Source organism: Varroa jacobsoni, unplaced genomic scaffold (genome assembly GCF_002532875.2).
Source record: "Varroa jacobsoni isolate VJ856 unplaced genomic scaffold, vjacob_1.0 scaffold_537, whole genome shotgun sequence".
Lineage (NCBI taxonomy): Eukaryota > Metazoa > Arthropoda > Arachnida > Mesostigmata > Varroidae > Varroa > Varroa jacobsoni.
In genome coordinates, this window is record NW_019213439.1 from 177599 (window position 1) to 201366 (window position 23768).

At 37.4% G+C, this 23768-nt stretch overlaps 1 protein-coding gene across 3 annotated transcripts in view; it reads left to right on the plus strand.

Moving 5' to 3' along the window:
- LOC111261248 (uncharacterized) overlaps positions 1-23768 on the plus strand; it is a 47322-nt gene that overhangs the window by 12550 nt on the left and 11004 nt on the right. For 2 of the 3 annotated variants that reach the window (XM_022834585.2, XM_086968628.1), the window contains exons 2-8: positions 780-878; positions 2353-2544; positions 3160-3335; positions 6815-7072; positions 8932-9146; positions 12839-12909; positions 20896-20983. In XM_022834585.2, the coding sequence (XP_022690320.1) occupies positions 780-878; positions 2353-2544; positions 3160-3335; positions 6815-7072; positions 8932-9146; positions 12839-12909; positions 20896-20983 (1099 nt within the window). Of the gene's footprint in view, positions 1-779; positions 879-2352; positions 2545-3159; positions 3336-6814; positions 7073-8931; positions 9147-9781; positions 9840-12838; positions 12910-20895; positions 20984-23768 lie in introns of those variants that run through there. The other variant, XR_015311429.1, reaches the window with a different exon arrangement.

Consider the following 23768-nt stretch of genomic DNA (forward strand, 5'->3'; position numbering starts at 1 on the left):
CGGAAGACCCGTGCAAGGCACCCCGACGGCGTCGAACGCCGTTAGTACACGACCTAATCGGTTTTAAAGATAGCGAAATTTCGCTTGGTGTTCCGTTCGACATGTGCCCTTAAAAGTCTATATACTGCGGCATGAAATTGTACACACTGAAAATCGAAAGGTACCGACTGAGAGGCAGAGACAAGAAGAAAACAATAGAAACGGGCGGTAAGGAATTCTGCGGTAAAAATTCCCAAAATGTTAAGAAGTCGATACAGACGGTTGTTTGAAACACTCAAGAAAGCAAAACTAGTACACAGACCAGACAGAAGGCTAGGAAAAAAATTACACAATTTCAATGTTCATACATAACTGTTTATTTTTCATTTAGTCCTACAAATAACACACTGTTTTATCTATGCAATATAAACAGTGATCGTATTTAGTACGCACCTATTTTTCTGCTTCTATTGTGTGTTGGTATTGAACCTCGCCAATGATGCACACCTGCAGCTACGGTCTTTAAGCCTATGTCCCAACACATCACTCCTATTGAACAAAAAATAACAAACGCAAAATCAAACCTGACATCAGCTCAATGTTATCTGATAAACAACAGTATTAGTGTATTGCAGTTTCATCTCATTACGCGAAGGCCACCTATTTTATGCAAAGGTTTTTCGCAAATTCTTTGCTTTCATGCAAATCTCATGCTCTAATGGTCTGTCATCATTGGAGGGGAAATTATGAATAGATACACATTCTAATTTGAGACTATAAAACATTTTTTTGCGTTACAGTACTCGCCAAATCTCAGTATTCCTACGCGGACGACTTCCACCCTGACACCGACTACGCTGCGCAATATTCAAGATTCTTTCGTCGAGTACGACAATGAGGTATGTTGCCGCGGTATGTTTTCAAACATTTTATGACTAAGTTACTGCTAAGTTCATGTGGCTGCATTATTCAGAGAAATATCTTAAGTGCTTATAAATAGTGATCTGTATCGCCGATAGATGAGTCCCCGTTTCAAATCCGCTTACATTTGTGTGTAAACAAGGAAAAGTGACGGTGTACAGCAAAATGCGGTTGTTTTCACCCATAGGTAAATCAGTGCACGTTCATGAGGTATGCCGACCAAGCTTTTATCTTATACCTGACTTATTATTACTCTATTTCTCCTATAGTTGGTTGAGGTCTATTTCTGTCGTACTGTCGTATTACTGTTGTAGCCACAGTGTTTTTAAGAACGGTCGGGTTAGGTTTCGACGCAGACAGTTAACTTGGATGTAGAGGACACCTCTTCTTGGTTCTGGCTTATCGGTTCTGTTTTAATAGGCTTACCCACTTACGCTCATATTGTAAAGAAATGTAATAACAAAGTACTTAAGTAGTAATTCTTTTATACATCAGAAATAGACATTGAATATCGGTGATTAAAGCCCTTTCCGACGTTAGCGAGCGTTACTGTCCAGCTGCAGGAAACATATTCACTGTCGACCGACCGTCACAGCGAGATAAACTGCGAGTCTGCTGAGGATTAATCTATTGAACATGTCGCTTTGAATACTTGGATGGTCGAATATTGGATGAAAGAACCCGCTGCAAAGGCAGTTTTTGATACTAATATACGTAATATCATACCACGCCATTATTTTAGAATTCCCGAATCTGAGATTCATGTACATGATACAGTATAATAGGTAACTTCCCTGTGATCCACTTTGCACTTGTTTTTTACAGGGCACTGTATGTCCTCAGCTCTCTCATCTGAAATATTTAGTGGAATGTGAATCGGTATAAGTTATTCCGTTTTTATAGTGAGGGAAAGTTGGTTTAAAAAGTGGATATTATCAAGCTTTTAGGACTTTTTGGGTCCACGCTAGTCCGAAGTCTGGTGCATGAATAAAGAAATTAATCTTTGATTAATTTTCAAAAGACAGAGCTATTTTTAACGTCTAAGTATGTTTTCATATCGTATCAGACTTCTCCTGGACGATAAAGAAGGAAAGTAATTAGTTTATTTTTCACCACAGTTTCATCTGCCCAAGCACTACATTTTCCAAAGTAGACAAAAAATGAATCGCGTTTTATCTGTAACTTACATATTGAAAGTAGCTGTACGTTCTCATGTGATACGAAAGTAATTGATAATTTTTTTATTAAAAATGTTTAAATTCCATTTGAATAATAGCATAAGGCCTTTTAATGTTTTTCATAGCATTGTTATTAAATACATTGTTAATTGTATGTAACATATTCGTTTATTATCACTTATCAAGATGGTGACTAACATCACGAGAGGTCGCTTTTTAAACTAAAGTGATGAGCAATGCCGTCTAAAATGACTTCTAATGTAATCAAATGAAGGTTCAACCTCCTATGGAGCACCAAATGGCAGCCGGGTTTGCACCTCCCTCTGTAATAGTGCAGCAGTTTGCCTCCAACGGAACCCACAACAGTCAAGGTGTACTTACCCCCGTGGTCGGGACAAACCCAAACAGCAACAGTCTCGAAGACAACGCTGTGAGCACACTCCAGCGCGAACGACACGACATTGAGGTATTTCTTTTTCTCTGATATTTTCAAGAATCCCATGTAAAAGGACTAATTCAATGTTTCAGTAAATTACAAAGAACTAACAGGACACTGTTTTCCTGTATACCAGGATTAATCATCAAGTCTTTCATTAAATGTCAGCATTGTCTAAGTTAGTAGTTCGGTAACATTTATGCTCGTAGTGTTTTTACAGGTTTATATGTACATGGCCACACCATAGAGCGCTTGTATAACCCTCAGTCATGGAAGTTGTGTATGATGCATACATAAACTAAAGACTTGTAAAACATGCAAAGAAACGAAATAATTGCAAAGGCGGTCGTTTCTATTTAATATAGCCTCTCTACTATAAAACTACATTGTTATGTGTCCAGAAAATACAAACTAATTGAAATAAGTGCCTTGTTGGACGTAGATATTCTTCATTCTGTTGTACTGATGTTGTCGTAAATTCAATGTAAGTTTTGTTTAGATTATGATTTGTCTTCGCGTTCTACAAAACAGATTTGGAATCGTATATTTAGGTACATATGCTTTTGTACCTATTATATATCAGTCTAAAAGCTTTCCACTTGTCTTTTTAAGTGAACAACCTTTTCCTTTTTTGCCGATACTTAGGTAAAACAAGAAATAATTGAAGAAGATGCAGGCTGGGTTCAGACTCCGTGGACAGATCCAGGTCTTTTGCCTTCGACCGCTTCGAGATCGGGTACAGCAGGGGACATTACTAATTCCAGTGTCGTGGACTTTCAACAGGGTCATTTAAACTTCCCTCAAATTTCTGATGTTACCAGGTGTGTTTCTGATGAAGTTTGAAATAATTACAATTTAAAATAAATCATTACCTTGATTTTCTGGTCCCTTTTCAATATGCCTAAAGCGTATTTGTCTGGTGTAGTTGTAATATAATATGGAGCACCAACTTAACGCAGTCCGAAACAAGCTGTCCGCGTGTGTAAACCTCAAAGAAAGCCATGTTAAATAGAATCGAACAGCTATTCGCTAAATTCTATTTCATTTTATTCCCAAATAATTTTATACATATATAGCCTTGGTCATGGCTTAACGTCCGTGGACGCTATCATAATTGGTTTTTTTGGATGAAGCTATTTCTAAACTTTTTTTACATTCCTTGTACCATTAGTTCATAAGAAACATTTAAAGTCAAGCATCGATAACTACTTCTCGGTTGAGCAGTTATGTATCACTTGTATAGTTTTAAAGAGCTCATTATAAAACACCAATTTAATTATTCATCATCACTATCATATACACCAATGCGGTTTCAAAAGACAAATGCATACTCACTCAACTCATTGAAATGGTCCACACGGCTGTACACACTAACATAAAGAAGATAATTTTAATTTTTTCAAAGCCGTTGACGGACTGAATCATTTGCAGTTTATAGTTAAAGTATTTAAAAATTAACAATCCTACAATCAAACGAATAGCAGAATATCAAAAAGGCAAATGTCTCAGGTATTCTGTAGGTTGATGATGATAGTTGCTAAGGGTAACAACAGTCGTATTTAATGTGGTTCGTGATTTGCGAGCGTGTCTCTGGATGAGCTTTATTTTTATATTTTCTCTTGATCGTTAAACGAAATTGTTGGCAAGGGTCAGTTTCTTATTGTGTGGTCCGCTACCATAGTCAAAAAACGGAATCCACATGTGTAATTAATGAGGTATATAAGTTGACAAAGAATGATATTACAATAGTTGTGCAAAATTGCACTGTGATATGTAATACTTGAAAGAAATACGAGTATATCTTAATCAATGAAATTATACCTACAGTAAACTCTTGCGGACATTTTGGGCTTGGCCCCAGAGTTGCATTCTAATTGCTAATAAAGCCCAATGCGCAGGCTTTGCTTCGTTGCTGTTTTGCTATTATTTTCATTTCATTTCACGTATATAAAGATTGAAGTTAAAGGGCCAATTATATTTGTATTATAGGCAATCTCAAATAACTCCTAGTCATAAGACTAATACTAATAAATACAAACTCTTTTTTCACAATCAATTATTTTGAAACGTTACTACGTTAATTTGTCGTAATATTTTTTCCGTTTTACCTTTTCACTAATTGTTCACTTTGATATATTATTAAAAAAGTGCATTTTTGATTATTCTGTTTCGCCTTTTGCGAAAATACCTACCGAAGCAGCGCGGGATATTTGTGCCGTTTATATCGAGCACTATTTCTGAGAAAACTGTTTACGAATAGTTTGTGCAGTTAAGAACGGCATCATGTACCTGGAGGTTGACCCTGCCCCGGTTGGCCATTTGACGTTAATGAAGGTCAACTGAAGGCACATTTGAAAGGAGATAATCGGCAAAGAGTTCATTAATTTAGTGGGGAAATGAATTGCAGCTATATAACTGATTACAGGCGCCTTAAATATATGAGGGGTTCTTAAAAATTCGGAGTAATTGCCCCATTAACTAAGAAAGACGGTTTTCCATCGTCTCTCAGTATCTCGCCCGGCACCAAGCATTATGCAGCCGCATGTTGCTTGGTGTGCTTGATGCCTCTTACATAGAGTTGTCACCGGTTATAAGAAGTCGTCTCCACGCCGACATAGAGCAAAAAAGCCTCTTTGGAGCCCCAGAAGATACGCCAAAGCTTAGAATTAAGCGGACCTTAACGAGACAATGATTTGCTTGGCACTGGAATGGTCTTATGCACTGAAAATTTCAGAAGAGACGGTTAATAAAAACTTGCATATGGCCCAGTTTCATTAAGCAAATAAGGTCGTACAACAGAAAAAACGTGGTAGACGAAATAGCCATTTACGTTCAGAGACAATGCCAAGCCGCACATAGCAATGGCTATCAAGACACTGCGAGAGCGCTAAAATGGAAGGTTAATTTGCATCCACCATATACTCTACACCACGCTCTAACAGATTATCTTCCTTTCCAATTACTGGCAAGTAAATTTAGCAACTGTACATTCGATATTGGAGAGGGTCTAAAAACCCGGTAGGATGAGATACGCAATAACAGACTAAAAATTTTCCTAAAGAAGACCTAAAAAAGTAGGAGAAGTTCATGAAGAGTGACAATGAATTTATGATCAATTATTTATTGTCAGAGTGCAAATGAAGAGCTGTTTCACGTTAAATGAAGAAACCGAAATTACTAATGTCTTGACATACTAGTTTAAACAAAACCTTTCGCGCAACACAAGTTAAGCACACCTGAATTTTTTAATAAAAACAAGTAAAGAAAAAAAAGAGTAAAAACAACACGGTTTTTACGCAAATCTACATTTGTGAATTTAGTGATATATCAGGGCAGACGATGCTGGTGATTACCTTAGTGCTTATAAACGGCGGTGCGACGTCGCTTTGATACGTGGAAAAATAAAAAGAAGTTGCTGTCCTGGTTTACGACCAGCCAAAATAACATGCATGGATCCAATAAGTTTTGTATTCTAGGGAAAAATATATTTGCCTAACCAGCTTTATCTTCAACAAAACTTTCCCTGGAGATCTACAGAAAATTAGCCCAATCCGTTTACTTTAAGGAATCGTTTCAGATTAAATAAACCTATATACTTAAACTGTTTGAATAGTATAGTTTTATACTGATAGCAATACAATTTATAAAGTATCTATGAAATATGCCATTGAAAGGAAAACAACAAAAACTTTTACTATACAAAGATTACACAAAAACACTTACATGAAGGTGTATAGTCAAAGTTTAGGAAATAATGCTATAACGAGTTTTTTTTATTATCCAAGACGATACTCTCCGAGGCGGCCAATATAGATTGCATGCTCAAATGCACGTTCGGTTTTTCTATCTCTTCCTAAAGCAATAATAGCTTCAGTATTTTCGCTTCGTATAATGAAGCACAAATACTTCACACTTTGTATTGAAATCTGTTGTATATGAATTAAACACTAGTAGAGTTCCCTTGTGACCTTCTAAAATCTATTTGGTTGGTTAGTTTGTACTTACCGCCTTTAGAGTTCAATAAACATGATAAAGTATTTCAACATATATTCTGTATACAACATATTCCTGAAACCTTGTATTTGTTGTAATGTGCAAGCCATCTAGGTAGTTTATGTAAACGGTAGACTGGAAAATGTCTTGTACGATAGAAAATAGATATTAATACATATTATTTTACACGCAGTTGCTTCTTAAAGCTTAAGTCATATTACGAAAAATTGAATTCTGCAAACTGGATTGGGCGTTTAGTACATGAGCTTATTATGACCCAAGCAATGTATATTTTTTGGAATGTCAGAACATCAGTGCCCTCGTTAATTGGATCAGTGGAGGACTGCAATGGAGCAAATACCGCAAATAAGAGACGAACTGCGTTGTCAAATTGTGCTGCAACGTCAAGAGGTACCACGACCTTTACGCCAAGCTCCGCACATGAACAAAGTTGTCATCCTTCCACGTCCCGACGAAATCTAAAAGATGAGGGATTGCCGCCCGAAGAAGAAGAAAGACGACGTCAGAGACGGGAGAGGAATAAACTCGCTGCGGCAAGATGTCGGTATGAAAAACTCTACCATAAATTATTAATAGAATATCTCCTCGATGAGTCGGGTTATTTATCTAAAGCTTTAGAAACGAATATGTTCTTATAGACCCGAAGAAGCAACCTTTGATTAAAAAATAATTTAGTCTTTAAAGTCATCTTAAAATATTTCTAAAGTAAGTAGGATTTAACACTTTTTGGTTTATTTATTTTGATAAAATCGTCTGCAAGGATTTTTTAGTTCAACTACATATTGTTTTACCAGATTATTGTGGAACCGCCTTGCATACTCCTTAAAAAATCAGTTAAAAAGAAGGATAAGACCGCTATTAACGTTCTCATAATTTGGTCAATAAAAATGGTCCAAGATTATGCACTGAAATTATTTATTATGAATAATTCAATCAGACCGCTCAAACTAACTGTTCTTTCTGCTCTTTGCTCCGATTAGACCTGATGTATTTCTTTTACGACAAATTAGCTGCGAATCTGTGAAGTCAACGGGTTTTCATCTGTACAGTTCTTTAGAGTGTCATAGTCTCAAAAGCGGCATTACAGAATTAGTCTTCTGGATTTCGCAATGTATTCGGCATAAGATTTGCCTTTCTGCTAATAAATGTATGAAGCTCTCCGTATTATTCAATGTCATACTCCACTTTTACAGAATCTTACCGCCAAACACGTACATATAGATTCTCATTCGGTATTACATTTGACGTGTGTCAAATGTATCATATTGACGCACGTCAACAGTGTTATGTTCTCAGTGGTTTAACACATGTTTATAATAGTAATGCTATCGCGATGACATGCAGTGGAATTGTTGAAGGCGAGTATTAATTCAATTTATAGCGAGACCATTTCTTTTTCAGCTGAAAAGGGGATGTTTTTATTGTTTACTAGAGAGGGAAAGATAGTGTTTTCTAGTCTTATTTTTTTTTATTTTTTATTTTCTAGAGTTCAAGCCTTTACCAGTTTATAGCAGGCTTAGGCCGTTAATCGGTTCTATTGTTCACTAAACCATCACGGAAACTTTAAAAAATGGAGACTGTTTCAAGAATACAATTGGTCGCTTTGTGAAGAAAGTGCCCACACATAAATTCGCATGGACTTGATATCAAAGTGGGTTTTTGAGACCACCTCAGTACCATTATTGACACCTGTTACCACCAATGTCGGTGGTATATTGATACCATTTTGACCGCAGGGCACATTTTTCACCAGGCAAGCGCAGTATAGTTGCAATTATAGCTAATCATGTTTCACAGTTTTCGCAACGGTTTAGTGAGGTAGTTAGACAGATTATCGGCCTAAAAAATAGAAGGAGAAAAATAAAAGGATCTACGATGATGTAAATGAGATGCAACTTAAAAATATATGCGATAGTTTTGGTTTGAACACGCATGTAGATACTTTTCGCTTTGCGCTTAAAGCTAGCCGCTTAAAACGGTACTCAAAAATAGTACTGAATGTAAAACCTAAATATTTATCGTTTCATAAAATATAAGCTAGGACTCTAAAGCCTAGTGAATAATATCCAGTTCTGAGCTGTAACATTGGCTAATCAATGGTAAGTCCCTGTGGATAAAATTACGCACGTAGGACGTGCTTTCGAGTATATACAGGGCTCTACAAGGATATATACATATATCCCTGTAGAGTTCTGTATATGATACGAAGCATTATAACCCTACTCGAGATGCTGATCATCTTTAACTTTCAGATCATGGGCTTATTTACTTGTCCTCGCTTAGGCTCATGTATTACTTACTTTTGGCTTTTTTTTTTCCTTTTTAAGCCCTCTCATTCGTTTGTATAAGAGCAGATAGTTCACAACAGAAGTGTAATTCTATCCTTTGGGTTCCACATTTTAGACAAAGGCGTGTGGATCAGACGAAAGAACTGCAGGATGAGGTGGACGGGCTAGAAGGTACACAGAAAAAATTACGCGGAGAACTTGATTCATTAAAACAAGCCAAAAAAGAACTTGAAAAACTCCTTCAACAACATTCGTGTATTCAACAACGTCAGAGTGGTATTTCTTCGCCGAATAATTGCCGGCTTAGAGCTCCTGCTACGGCTACACCAGGTTAGTAATTTTTACCTATTTTATGAAAAATATATTTAAACTGAAGTCCCGAAGGAAAGTGCAGAGGAGAAATCTAAATGGATATATCAAACACGGAAATCACTGTTCAAATTTGGATATCAACGCACCGAAAAGAGCTCGTGTTCGAAGCTATCAGCAAATCAGAAATTCTTACTCAGAATATAGACCGATATGATTAAGTAAGATATGAATCTGCTGTATTGATGATATGGGACTAACCACCAAAGTATATCCTCTGGTAGGGGAATGTACAGATATACAGTACGTAGCTATCAATGCTATTTGTTGTCGCTGATTGTTACTACTAATAATTAGCGACAACAAATCACTTGCTAAAATTGTAATATAACTAGTAATGTGACGATCTTTGCAAACATGATGCCTGTATAAAAACATTTCGACTGGATCTGGGATAGTACTTTCTACTAGGCCGCTTAATATAAACCCGGCGTAAAAAAAGTTTCATTGGAATTATTTTTTGTTTATTGCAATAGCTTTTATTAATATGGATACACCGTTTTCAACGATTCTTCAACGAGGCACATGCCAAGTGAATTGATTTGCCAAGAAATGAAAAATAGTCAATGTCTAACGAATATATTTCTCGTTTTAAGGAAAAACATTATGCTACCATCCTTAGACCTGTTGATTCAAGTGGGGACTTTTAAAGATGTAAGTGGTAATCCGTGAGCTGCGATTACCGAAGGCAACTAAATGACGTTGATAACTGTAAAAACATCTAAAAAAAAATTAAAAAAATAAAAACATGTAAAAACTGTAAAAAAAAAATGTAAAAACATGTAAAAAAAATCGATAATAAGAGTTCCGAAAGCTTGCAGTAGATACAGGTAAATCTGGCAAATAATTAGTTTACCAGCTACTCGTATAAAACAAATGTATTGAGATAACTGCCATAAGCATACGCCTATTTTGCAACGATGGCGTTACAACTCTATTCATAGTCGCCTTAAACAGCAGAAACATGGTTTACCTATGTCCGCCTCCACTCTGTTCATACATTCAAAATTAAATATATAGATTTTAAACAACTTGAGGCTATAAGATTTAACCGATAATTGACACTAGGAGCAATGCGTAACCTTTTCATACGTGAATAACACGTTATTTCCCATAGGTTGGATCGACTACGTTAGTAGATATGTTTGTTATGGGTTAATATAAATTGGTGCAAAGAAATCAAAAATGTGAAATTAGATCAAATAAATGAAAGCCTGCCTCATTTATAATGCCATGCATCGAATCAAATAATAAAACAGTGGCCCGCTAGAAGTTGCTGAACAGTGTTGATGGCATTGGCAGTCATCTTTGGGATAGTGAAAGATTTTACGCGCAATATCATGAAACTCATAAGTTACGGGACGAGATAAATTGACGTTTGGGTCTCTGTTATTTTCTGAGCTGTTCTACAAAAAGTGGCATACTAGTGAACAAGTAAATAAACCCATTCTTCACCGATATGACGGCTTTACGCGATTGAGGTAGCAGAGTTAATTGACCTTAAAGTGCTTCCACACTTACGACACTTCATACGGCTTACAAGGGCCTATTTTTTAGTCAGGAAAGGTAAAAACTGTTTTAAAAAAGATCGTGCAGTTCCTTTATCGTTGCAGCTGATACAAGTGCTTTTCATGCCCTTTGATAACATGTTTCGTAAATAATCGCGGACCTTTGCACAAATCTTTGTTGCGTCTGCCTTTCGCAAATTGATTTCTAGGCTGAGCTTGCAATCTCGGTTTGCGATTTCGGCTTAAATCGTCTAACACAATATTATCCCACTTGGTACGATAGTGGCAGCGATCGTAGCCGTGTGCAAATAATACCGATTCTCACGGTATTCTTTGCACACGGTTCTTTGTCTTGTTTGGTACAAGACTTGTAAAGTAATGGCGATGGCTCTAACTGTTGCAACAAGCAACACGTCCTGCATGACTTTTTATCCGTAGGAGACACAAGAATCGAGGATTTGTATTTCTTTAATGCAACAGACCCAATAGCCAACAACCGATGGAAGGAAACATGGGTATACTACTTTACATTCGGGCTGACACTCTGCAATGTAAACCAGCTTTTCTAAGATTTCGACGGAAGACTAAAGTTGGCCTAGTGACCCCCCCTCTCCCCTGTATGGCCTTTGTAGGAATACCTTACGGTTCAGATCCAAGATGACTTAATATACAGGGGATAGAAGCTGAGTTGGTCACGAGTTCAAAAACCTTGACATACAGGAATATTTACTTGCAGATGGCGGTTCCTAGTTCCCTTCAATAGATAGTTGATGATTACGGAAATAGAAGCGGGCTAAGTCTGAAGCAGACTTTGTCGCTTTTGTCGTTTCCTTCAAAAAATCCGTTTCGGTGACGCCGTACTTTATGACGATTTCGCTCTCTTGTAGTGTTGTTCTCAGCGGGTTCGAGATATTGCTTGTCATACCTGCACGGGTTATCTTCTAAAAAGCAGCATTTTTCAAAAGAAAAAGCAAAAAATGCATTTGAAATGCAACCATATGAAATGCAGACCGAAAGGCTTCGAACACTGCTGATAGATACCGACTCAGGCTGCCTGCCGCTGGTTCGATATTTTCCTAGTTGATGATGTAAGGTGCTTGCGTAGTGTATTCCAACCTACTGATCTTCAAAGATGGTATCGACGAGCTCGAGATACTGCCAAAGCCGATCTACGGGTAGCTAAGTGCGAACTAAATGGCTATATGGTATCGTTTTTTTCTTTAGGTATAACCGAAAGCAAGGTTTTGCCGCTTTAATGGGGTGCAGACAAGTATTAAATACAACTCTCCAGCAAGAGGCAAAGAAGACGGCTCCTTGGAAATTCTTATTACGGATAGAGCCAAGATCAGATGCGTGGTTCCGTCAAAGCCTGTTGAAAAGTAAATATCATCTTCTGCACCGCAAGAACCTGACATCAAGCGTTAATTGGCTTTATGCATTCATTTAGAACACTCGACTGTGCGGGACAAGGGTTTGGCCAATTAGTGCGCTTTAAAAATATTGAACGAGGAGGTTTGATCAGACCAGGCCCGCTCTAGTAACATCTCGTCGCAGCCATCGGTGGCATAGTTGCCTTGCCTTTTCCACCAGTCATCCCTGTTGTATATCGAGAAAGCTTTTCCGCCTAACTAACAGTGTCTCCCGAAATGTTTCTTTATAAACATCTTAAAAGAGCGCAGCGCCAGTATAGCAGCATTATTAAATTGTGTATGTTTTCTTAAACCATGGCCCTTTGCGATGTTACCAGTAGAAAATTGTGCTGATGAATGGAATTTCCAGGCCTTGTTAAATAGCCGTCCATCTGAATTTCTACAGGAGTTAGAAATACCAGCCATTTCTAATTTCATTTCCACTTCATGAATTCACTCCCTTCCCACAAAGGGTCTTCATTTCCTGAAAAGTTTACTCAGTATACAGGCATATTCGTAGTGAACATATCAACAACGAAGCTGCCCAATTGTACTGCCGACCGTGTCGCTATCCATGACGGTAGCAGTGATAATCATTAATCTATGTTGAGCTTTACGTATACATTATTTATAGCGCCTTAATGGCGGCCAATTTTTTTTCTAGTGCCATAAGCACGCGTAACTTTTGAACCTGTAATTCAAAACTTTGCTGCTACTACTATCATTTCTGTCACAGGTGCAACCAGCGCTGTTACTGTAATCGACAGTCATCTACAGGCACCAGAAGCCATCGCCGTCCCTACACAGGTTGGTATATCTATCTAGGCTTTTTGAATATGCTTTTATCAGTATTTTCTTTTTAATTAACAGGGCAGAGTTTACTTAAATGTATTGTAGGTACCACTACGTTATATCATAAATAACTCTGAAAGGTGGCCAAATCCTGGAAAAGAAACAAACTATTAGTAAATTATCTTAAGCGTAGAGTGAATTAACATATATATGTGTTACATTTTTATGCATGTCCAAAAATTCGTTTATTTACATTTATTTTCCAAAATGTCTTACGTGTTTAGAAAAGACAGTACATCTCTCGCAAACGCTTGGAATTTCTGTTTATGTAACGCCTTAGAAGCAACAGTTGTTGCCGCAAACACCAGACCACAACAAAAAAGATATAAGAAAAATGCCCGTAGGAGAACCATTGAAACCCCTTGTTTTCTTGATACTATTATAGCAGTATTTTTTGTTAAGATGTCTCTTTGTAAGTTGATGTACATTTTCCAGCTATTTTTCAAAGAAATTGTGTATGTTCAATTGGCCGTGATTTATAGCTCCAGCGCGACATTAATATTCATATTTGTTATTTAAATAACAGGAGATTTCTGAAAATTTACCTAGCAAGTACAGTGCGCGAGCGCACAATGGGGTTTTGTATGAGAAACCCCTGTTCATGTTTAAAGACGATTATTTCACAATGCTATATCTTACATTGCTCAAATAAATACTAGAGAATGCTTGTTTTTATTTTAAATACGTAAAGGTAAATCAGATGCAACAGTTTTTACCATGCTTTGAGCTGGATTAATGTTCGAAATTATAGTTGTCATTATTATGTTGAACGTTGCTTGATTTTAGAAACGTTGTCATAAATTTCCACTTTTTTGGTGTTCCATACTGACTCAGAAGCTTGGGTTGGTTGCACATATATGATACTGAAGTATTTTTTAGAATATTTCATCATCAGCGCCAGTGAAATACGGCAGCCAGTTTGTGAAGTTTCGGTTTTTGTGCTCCTTGCGTGACATGTGTGCTTACATTGTGCGAGTACTTTGCTTCTCGTCAAATGTTTGGGTAAAATTTTGCCTGCGATGAGTCCCGTATGTCCGAACTATGGTACTCATTTCCATTCGACTGTTGCCAAAAATACCAACCATTTCACTCTGGGTACCCGCTAGACCACATTCAAAATCAGAGTATGGGTCAACAGTCCCGAGCGCTGGAGAAGAATTGCCCAATGTTGGACATAGTTTGGAACCTTTGCATTTAAACTTTGCGAATAAAAAATTATGTTTGCTCCTGTTTTTCCTATATTAAGGAAAAACTTGTCAACTAAAGTGGTTTTAACTACAATGTTATCAGTACTTCCGGCACTTCTTATTCGATTCTCTTCGCAATATACGGTAGCCTGCTATTCCAGATTAGAAAAAGGTCTACCATAATTACTACCTTTAAAGAATTTAGAAGTAATGCAGTTGCCAAACTAAATGTTTAATGCTAATTCATTGCTTCCATTTTCGCCTACATAGACGTGCATAGCTTCTGCGTTGGGAGTGGGTCTCATGTCTAAGGTTGTTTGGTATTTGCTCTCGAAATCTGTTGATACATACAGATATATGCTCTTCCGACGTATCACGTGTACCACCACAAAAATATTTTTGATTCTCCCAGAACGCAACCAACCGCCGTGCAAGAAAGGATGAAGGCGGCGAATGGGGGTTGTCTGAGCAGCAGAAGCGTATACCGGGTACATAGAATATTCGCAAACAAGCGAAATAGGTTTCAACACTAAACAACCTACTTTACGAAACGCAAAAGCTTTCTATTTCTGTGATTCTTACGTTTTTGGCAGCAACCGTGGAGTGCAGGCTTTGGAGCAGAAATTGGCGAATGTTGCTAACAGCACCGCCTAGTCCAAAAACACGATGCTTAAGGACATCCCTCTAAGGTAAATAAAACTCGAAAACTCAAGCTTAAAAGGAATGCAACAAGAAAGGAGAGCAATCAATATTATGATGTAGTCCCAGAAAACGGTCAATGAAAAGCGAATGTGAAGAAACAAAAAAGAAACAGCTCTCGACGGGGACAGACCTTCCGTAGCTAGAAACAAGCGGCGGAAAAAGGCTTACCAATGCGCCGTCACAAAGGTGTCAAGAACAAGAACGAAAACTGACATCAGTAATACGATCTGCCAATCGCTTGGAGCGTCTTCAAGAACTCGGCTTAACTTGCAAGTACACAATATCAACTGCCTGTTCATCTCTCAGAAAATTGTAGAAGCGATTATGAGGCTAAAATAAGGAGTGGAGGTAGAGACTGGATCTAAGACTTCGGCTCTCAAGGAAACAAGCTGTAGAACTTAAAAAAGGTTATCGGTGTAGGTAAGAACTACCGAGACCAGAAATGGAGAAGTCACTGAACATGTGATTGTCCCAAAAAGAAATCTGACTGCAAACGCTGCTACATGTACTTTACCATAATAAATGAAGCAAGGCACTGCACGGCAAAAAAAGGGCTGCTTCACACGCAGTGCAGAAAGCCACATCGCCAACACGATCGTTTATTAATATAAAGGGTGCTCAAGTCACAAATTTAAATCTATTTTGTCTAATATGTGGATACTAAAACCACAAAGTTAAATGGAAATTAGGGTTCATATGTCAAAACAAAGGTGGAGGTCGAACCACCTCAGATCAATCAAGGAGGAAAATACGGTAATCCTTATTTCAACTTACAATGTAATTTAAACACAGCGCACGTAGTTTCGTTGAACTAATCAAATTTCCTAACCACATTATCATAGCAACCTTAAAGAGCAAACGTACCAGCCACCGCTGTCTCAATCTCAACACTAACAGGCAACTAGGAAGAATTTACCAAAAGAGAGAAAGAGTAATCGCTACAGGAGCTTCCGATTCAGTTACGCTGCCACCTTATAGGTCGGCCAAAGGGAGCTTAGATAACTCTGATAAAACCCCTCCTGAAACCTGCGAGGCAATATGGGAAGGAGACAATTTGCTCTTATGAAAAGATAAGTGACGTTCGGTTTAGAAGACAGATCAGTAAAGCTACAAAGTCGTTAGGCATTTAGGGGTAAGTTTTGACCAGGGTTTAAATGCTTTGGTCATGCAGGTTTTAGCAGGGTTATGGAGAAGGAAACTGCTTACGGCAGTAGTGGACTAAAGTTCTTCACGCTATACTAAATCAGGTAAAAACATAAAATTCGCGAACGATAAGTATACTCTAACAAAGGCGCAACAAGCGCTTGCCCTTCCCATAAGTAAAATAGATCGACTTACCTTGACCCTCTCTGTTACTATTTGGATTAAAACGGTGCCATAGGACATCATTGTCGAAAAAAGAAGTATGCCAAGCTGAGGGTCCTACCCGAGACAAGGCTAAGGAGAAGACTATTGGAAGAATTGTGACACGAGCTATCAATTACAACAGAAACTCCTGTTTGGATTAACAAATTAACAAAGAAGCTTAAGAAGGAGCGGCACGGGAGAGATTTTGAGGCTATCATCTACCATTTTTCGAAGATACTCACGGGCTACGACAATTTCCATGAGCACAAAGTGAACGCAGACTATGTCCTGTACCACATGCGATGCTAGTGTGTGCAATGATGTGACTTGTACACTGCAGTGCTGCACATTCTTTGGGGCGTAGAAGTTGAAGCTGAAAGAGACGCGTCTACCAGGAACCGATCGCGTGGTAAAACGGCTATTAAGGGCGAAAATAGCTGGACGGCAACCTCCGAGGATGACAAGAAAAAGCGACCCTTAATCGAATGACAATAGTGATTGAACTAAAAATCATTTTTTCAGTATTTAGGTAAGCTGTATATAAATGAAAACATATATGGATCAATTTTTTTGCATGCGCCGACAAAGACATCCTAGTGGACATATTCACTCATTTTAACTTCCATTCTTCCTAATCACAGCCCCAATTTCCTCCTCCTCCTCACAAACCTGTATAAAATATTACTACAGTTATTTTTGCAAGCTTTTTTGATAGCGACATTGAACGAAGCAACGTTATTTCGAGATTTACTGGAGTCTCGTTCAGCATGTCCTAAATATAGTAATCCAAAATATTCAAAGCTGAGTTAAAAAGTGGTCATAAGTTTAAATGTTATAATATTATAATGTTGTATAATGTTATAATGTATAAGTTATAATGTGCACGCATATTTCACCAACCACTAATGTTCTTATATGAGTCACAATGCGGACTGCGGCAATTTTGCGGACCATAGGTTTTTTTGTGGTTTATTTTTTCTACAGTATTTACTGAACATTCAGAGTGGCCTCATTACTGGCTGAAAGTTAGATTTTTTGGGTTGTCGTTCATGATTTAGGAAACAGTGATTGTATTATTTAGGGCATAAAAGACTAAGTACCTGAAGCATTCCTGATCTCTCATCGGTCTCTAAATTACGCCTACTTAGGATTTCTGCTGTGTGTTGCGCTCCACGCAAAAAAATCTTGAACTTCTTTTGCTGGTAGATTGCTATCCAACTGTCTCCATATTTTATTTATGTTTCGATATCTCCAAATATCCCCATTTGGTTTGGAGAAATACATTGGGTTTTAGTACTTCTTTTTTTGGAATTTTTTTTTTCTAGCTAACAAACAGTTTGCTTTATCGTCGCGCAGAGCAAGACTGTCTAAGCTGCGGAGCACCGATATTCCATTACGTGCTTTCAGATTCCTTAAACTAATGCAATATCTGAAATCCCTAGAACAGTTTTCGATTCCTTCCAAATCTATAAAGTTAGAAACTGTTTTTTATTTTTTCCGGGCAATTATAAAAGGTTACCTTTTTAAGAGGTATAATGCTTTTAAAATCGCCAATCCTGTCAGGCTTAGAGTCAACTATCTTATCATTTGTGAAAATTAATTGGGTTGGTAGCTGCTTGTATGTTTGTCATGGTGTTTCAAAGGCCTGCAGAAAAAATAAAAGTCAAGCAGAATCCACCCAGGTTATTTCTAGTGGGGCAGGTTCTTTACTTTAAACCAAAGAGTTTATTCCAAGAACTTTTTCTCTCATAAAATAGGTTATCAGAGCATTATATAATAAAAAAGTAAAGGGGCCATGTGTGAATTTTAAGGTGCTATGTATGACCACAAGTGCAAATGCGGTACTTGAGTTTACCTACCTGTATCTATATTATAGGAATGTATGTTAAATTAATGAATGGGTCAACAAACTCACGACGATGTCATACTAAGAACGAATCTCCTTAATTACATAAACATCAAAAGCTAATAATAATTTATATATCAGCCAAGAGTATTGTATTTGCACCATCATTTGTTAAGATATCTGGAGTATTTTTTTGAGAATTATCTTTTTTCGCTAAATATGAAGTGCGTAAATGTTTTCGTCCCGTTTCGTAACTCTTCCTCTGTGGATGCAAATAAAAAAAGGCTAACAGACTGACAAACCATGACTACAGCGGCGTTGGCGGCTTGTGATGATAAGACGCTATAATTTAGACTTCCCAGGTACCGCAGAAAATATCGACGATACTAATAGTTGACGACGATAATACTGAGCCGACTGATCAAAGAAGTTTAAAAGAGCGGCTCATTCGCAAGTGAAGTAAGGTCAGAAAGACTACAAAGCGCATGGACAGGTTACAACATCGCTGCAGTACGGAGCAGTGTGCATGCCGATTCAACCATTTCACCATGATGTCGCGTTTAACAACTCGGCATACGAAAAACCACTCTGCGATGCCCTTTGTAACTAAAATTGCACTTTCATCCCTACAGAGTACAGTTTATTATACAATCAGAGACCCAGGACCATCTAAAGTTTTTTTTTTCATTCGCTGATCATATTTTGAAGAGAATGCCTAAAGCCTTTTTGGTCACGTTATCTATTTTAATCAAGCTAATTTTCAGCTGAATGAGTATATGTATAAATTGCTGCATCTAAAGCTCAGACAACCCAAAAGTAAATGGTGAGCAACCATTTCACTCGCAAAAGCTTATTGTCGGGTGCGGCTTGTCGTCATCCGCAATGATTCTGTGTAGAAACATGTCGTTGTGGCTGTGCCCGGCATATTGCTATATGCTATGGGTTAATGTCATATGTTCTTGTTTTTAATATAACAACAATTAACCAGTTGTTTGCCGTCCGAGGTCCTTATCAACCTTGGAAAGTCGTCGGGGTTGGACACACTCTTGAAGCCCAAAATTCCGTTTTTGAATATAGAAAATCCGCTTGAATAGTTCTTTGTAAATCATGGTGGCCTAGATTGATATGAGAGGTATTTCAGATCGCTCCCAGTATACGTCATCCTTAATGATACTGAAATATACTATATTGTGATACTGGTAATAAACATACCTTATGTTTTGTTATTATTTGACTTAAAACGTATTTAATAAATAACAGTAATGACCTGGTAAAAACGATTTTCAAAATAACAGCAGAAACACATGCAAATATGTTACTGCCTTTTGTAGTGTACGTCAGATTTTCCGAATTGCCGTCTGGTACAAAAACAGGATATTCCAACACTTCAGCTTATTGAGGCCAATATTTGAAAATAATACATCTCAGCTGAAGAAGTTTAACTTCCGGTAAGACCATGAGGCGTTATTTTGTCGCTAAGTGCCGACATATGCGTAAAAGTAGAATGATATTAGGTCACTCAAAGAGTAGTATGTTTTTCTTATTTTCCTTTTTAACTCTTCGTTTGCTTCTCGCTTTTAAAATAAGTGCTATAGACGATTGGGAAGCTCCTTATTTCTCTATCCAGACTGTTAACATTGCTTTGAATACATCACAAACGTTTACTTCGTGCCCTAAAAATCGGTATGTTAGATGATAAGGAACAGCAACACTCATTTATGCCTTTTTCACTGAGGGCAAAGGGTTGTCAAAACCACTCGAAATAGGTATGAAGTATAGGACGGAGTATCTATAATCGAGTGTAATTGCTAGATAAACCTACGTCTCCCAGGTACAGAGTCATTAGCACGTATGAAAAAGTAACCTGGGTTATTTATGCAGCTTTTTTATATGGATAATAAATGTTAAAGAAAGTAAATGTTGAAAATATTTTTGTCATCTCAGGCCCATCCCTAAATCAAAGCAATAATTTGTGATTTGCACAATTCTTTTGCGATTTAAATCGATTTAAAGAACAAAGAGGACACTTGCCGGTTGTATATAACAGTAGTCCATTAACAAACAAAGAATTAAAAAAGCGAATCAGTTAATAAAACCGCCGTTATTCTTCAAGCAACTTTACACATGTCAATTATTATTGTTGAGAACCAACCTCTCGAAGGAGAAAGAAAGATCATGTAGGTATAGAGCAGAACCGTTTTGTTAAAAATAGATTTCCGCTGTAAACAGGAGTTAATAGTAGTAATAGTAAGTTTTAACTGAGGTTTATAAACACCTTCTATAGGATGATACGTATTCATATTTGCGATGCTATGCTTTTTTACTTTACTTACTTGGTGCAGCTACCTACTGGTATCATACCAAGTTAGGTAAGTAATTATACGTTAACCAATAGTTTGTTTGGTACCGACGAATAAACGATGCTATGTGCCGCACGGGAAGCTCTAACAAAATTTAATTTTTAAGTTAAAAAACAAAATCGATTAATGCAAAATTTACCGAAGAATTTAGAGCTAGTTTTATTTGACTGATCACTACCAAGGGGTTTATTTGAAGTCTGGGTAAAAATTTGTATTATCCTGGAAAGCAGACTCTGCTCTATATGCACTTTTTCTATCGAGACAGTGGTTCTCGCACCATCGGGTGTTTCCCAAGTGATACATATCCGCCTTGTCATCACTATGTAAACATCGGCTCCATTGCTCCATTGCAAAAAATTCTGTTGTGGACCCGTATTATCCCTTGAAGAATCGATCTTAAATTTTGGAATACGCGTTAGTTTTCCACATCGAAAAACGTTATACCGCCAGAATTTGCTAATAGCAGGTATATTTTGTGCATATTTCTCTATATCCATAGGTCAAGGTGATTGTCCGTTGCAAAGATACTCTGGATTCCCGGTTGATCGAGTCCACTGCTGCGCCTCAGCCACAAACTCAACAACCAGGTAATTTTTTGCTTTTAGACAGGAAAATTTGCTACACAATCTTGCCAGGACTTCCAACCGTAAACTAGGAGATACTTAATATTGCATATACCTGTAGGAACGAGGCCACATTTCATATAAGGATATCTATACCACGAAATTGGATCTATTATATATAATTTAATAACGAAACACCAAAAATTGTATAATCTATTGCTGGAGAGAGATGAGAAAGGAAACAAGCTATAGATCCCTGTACGTCCGCACGTTCGGCACGGAAAAAGTTCATCCTCGACACACAAATTCGTCATTTCTGTATTGAGTATTTTCAACAAAACTAACCTCTGACCTCATCGATGGAGTTAGTTTAATTAATTAAAGTTCTCAGTGGTCTAATCGCAACCAGGATTTCAACGTATACAGCGCTCGGTTTAAAGATAGACTCTTTGCGTGATTGCTAGGTGTGAGACTAGCGGCTAGAATAATTACATCCTATAGTGTTGGAAATAGCAACTATTCGGTATTTAAACCCTTGCTTTTCACACTCGACGATCACCACCGGTGGCTGCGCCCATGCAGTGCCCTTACGATACAACACTTTCGTCGTGACGCCTCTTAAGTGACCACCATTGTTCTTAATTTGTCCTGGCGCTCTTACACGTCTATCTATCATCGTAGTACAATCTTCTCCCGGTATATTCTCGCTTGTTTTCCATCCAGTACCAGTATGGTCTTTCTCCTCTGTGAAGCCCTTTACGGCGAACTGCCTTTTTCGCGCCTTGCTTCAGTCCCGACGACCGCCTAGACTGAAACCTGGCTTTAGTATTAACGGTTGAAACCAGGGCAACCTCCACTTTTCGGCAATCTGGCCCTGAACTGTGCCCAATCCTCTGCTATGCATTAAATAACACTAGGTTGTCCAAATTGAAAAGCAAGATAGTTAACTTTTGTCCTTTGAACTTATTCACAAGTGTAGCTATTTATTTTTCATTAAAGTATTCATATTTATAATCTCTAACCTTCTGACATTTAAATGTAAACTTATTTATTCCGCAGTTTTAGGAATCTAGGGTATAAGAGTTTCAACAGCACTTTCAGTAAGTTTGATTTTTTTAGTAAACCGATTTCTTTAAGTTTTTTAATTTTTAATTTTAAAAAAGGTTGTAATCTGTGTGAGAAGTGTGGGATGTCAGAGTCTTCACCTGTAATTTTTGCATTTTTGCTACAGTGATCATTACTGTGTGAGGTCCAACACAGTCGCAGGGTAGGAGCAGTTTATCTTTGTTCACTAGTCTTAGTTGCTTAGTGCAAAGTTTATTTATCACCTCCTTCGGCCGTTGACAGTACACCTTGGCCCTAATAAAAGAACTACGACTGAAGCTTTTATAAATAATGCCTGTCAGTCCCTGGAGTACCAAACGGATAGCACAAACTATTGCAGCTGTAAATTTCCTTCAGAGTGACGTAAAGGGTACGTTAACAAACGGAATTGTCGCTTTCGTGGCTCAGGAAATTCGAGGATGATAATACAAATCTCGTTTCACTACGAGAAAGTTATGGTGTAGTATTCTGGCCGACGCCTTCTGGGTACTTCAGCTTTCTAATATCTTCGCAGACTTTTTCTTAAAAGCTTAAAAGGATATTTGGCAAAGATCGTATTTGATACTCAAATTAGAAGGGACAAGTAAGATAATAAATGTAAACTCATTTAAATCCTATCGCCTTTTTTTTTAAGTACAATATAGTTTTTAGAGGACGATAGACTACCCATTGGTATATATAAATTAGGCAGAATGCTTACGCAGTTTTTAACCTGTTTGCCTCCAGAACGGTGACTTTTATCAAAAAAAGTGGGACAATATAGTTTGCCTTCTGTTTCGTAGTGTATTCTTAAAGCGCTACCGTTTTCAAGATTTTAAAGTATTTTCCTGTGTGGAAAAAGATTTGAAACCAATCGTGTTCAGTAAATCCTTTAATTTTAGCAAAAAAATGTTCTTACGTTGTTTGAAAAAATGATTATCTTTGATGCTATTGTACATGTTCTTATATTCTAGATGACCACCTTAGAAGGATGAATTCATAGTTGATAATGATGACGAAGCTCGGTTAAGCGGGTTCACCGTAGACTGTCAAAGAAAGCTGCATTCGATAGGCTTTTCCATGCTAAATCTAAAGATGATGCCAACTTATATCGAAATTTCTACTTTTCTATTTTTTTGTCAAAAATAACGATAGTGGTCAATTGCTAGCGTAGCTATTGTTGTTTGTCACGCGAATAAAAGCTAAAGAGGAAATTTGAAAAAACAGGTAAGCATTTCGACATGGATTGCTTAATCTTTTTCGTGGGAGTATAGGACTAACTTCTTAGTGTAGTTGACATAAAAGCCTTACAACGAATACACGGATGACCAATATCTATGGTCAAACCTTTACCAAAAGAGGCAAAAAATCTTAGACAATTAGTCTAACAAGAGTAGAAGAAAAGTAAAAAATATTATTGGCTTAAAGTCGAACAATCTATTTAATGGGATGAGATCCAAATCTTCTTTCAAAAGAAAACAAAGCCATTGTTGTGGTTCTGAAAACCGCAAAAATTAGTTCAGTAAATCTTTGATTGCAAATTATATCCTTACGGTTGATTTTATAGCAAATGCTCTTTTTACTACATCGAAATTCGCAATATGTTAATAAATTTGAGGTCGCTTAACTTTGGGTCCACTGTAAGTTTTATTTTAGGGTCAAGCGTTTTAAAAAAAAATTTAGTCAGGATTCGAGCATGTGTAACATATGCCAATTCGTTAAGCTG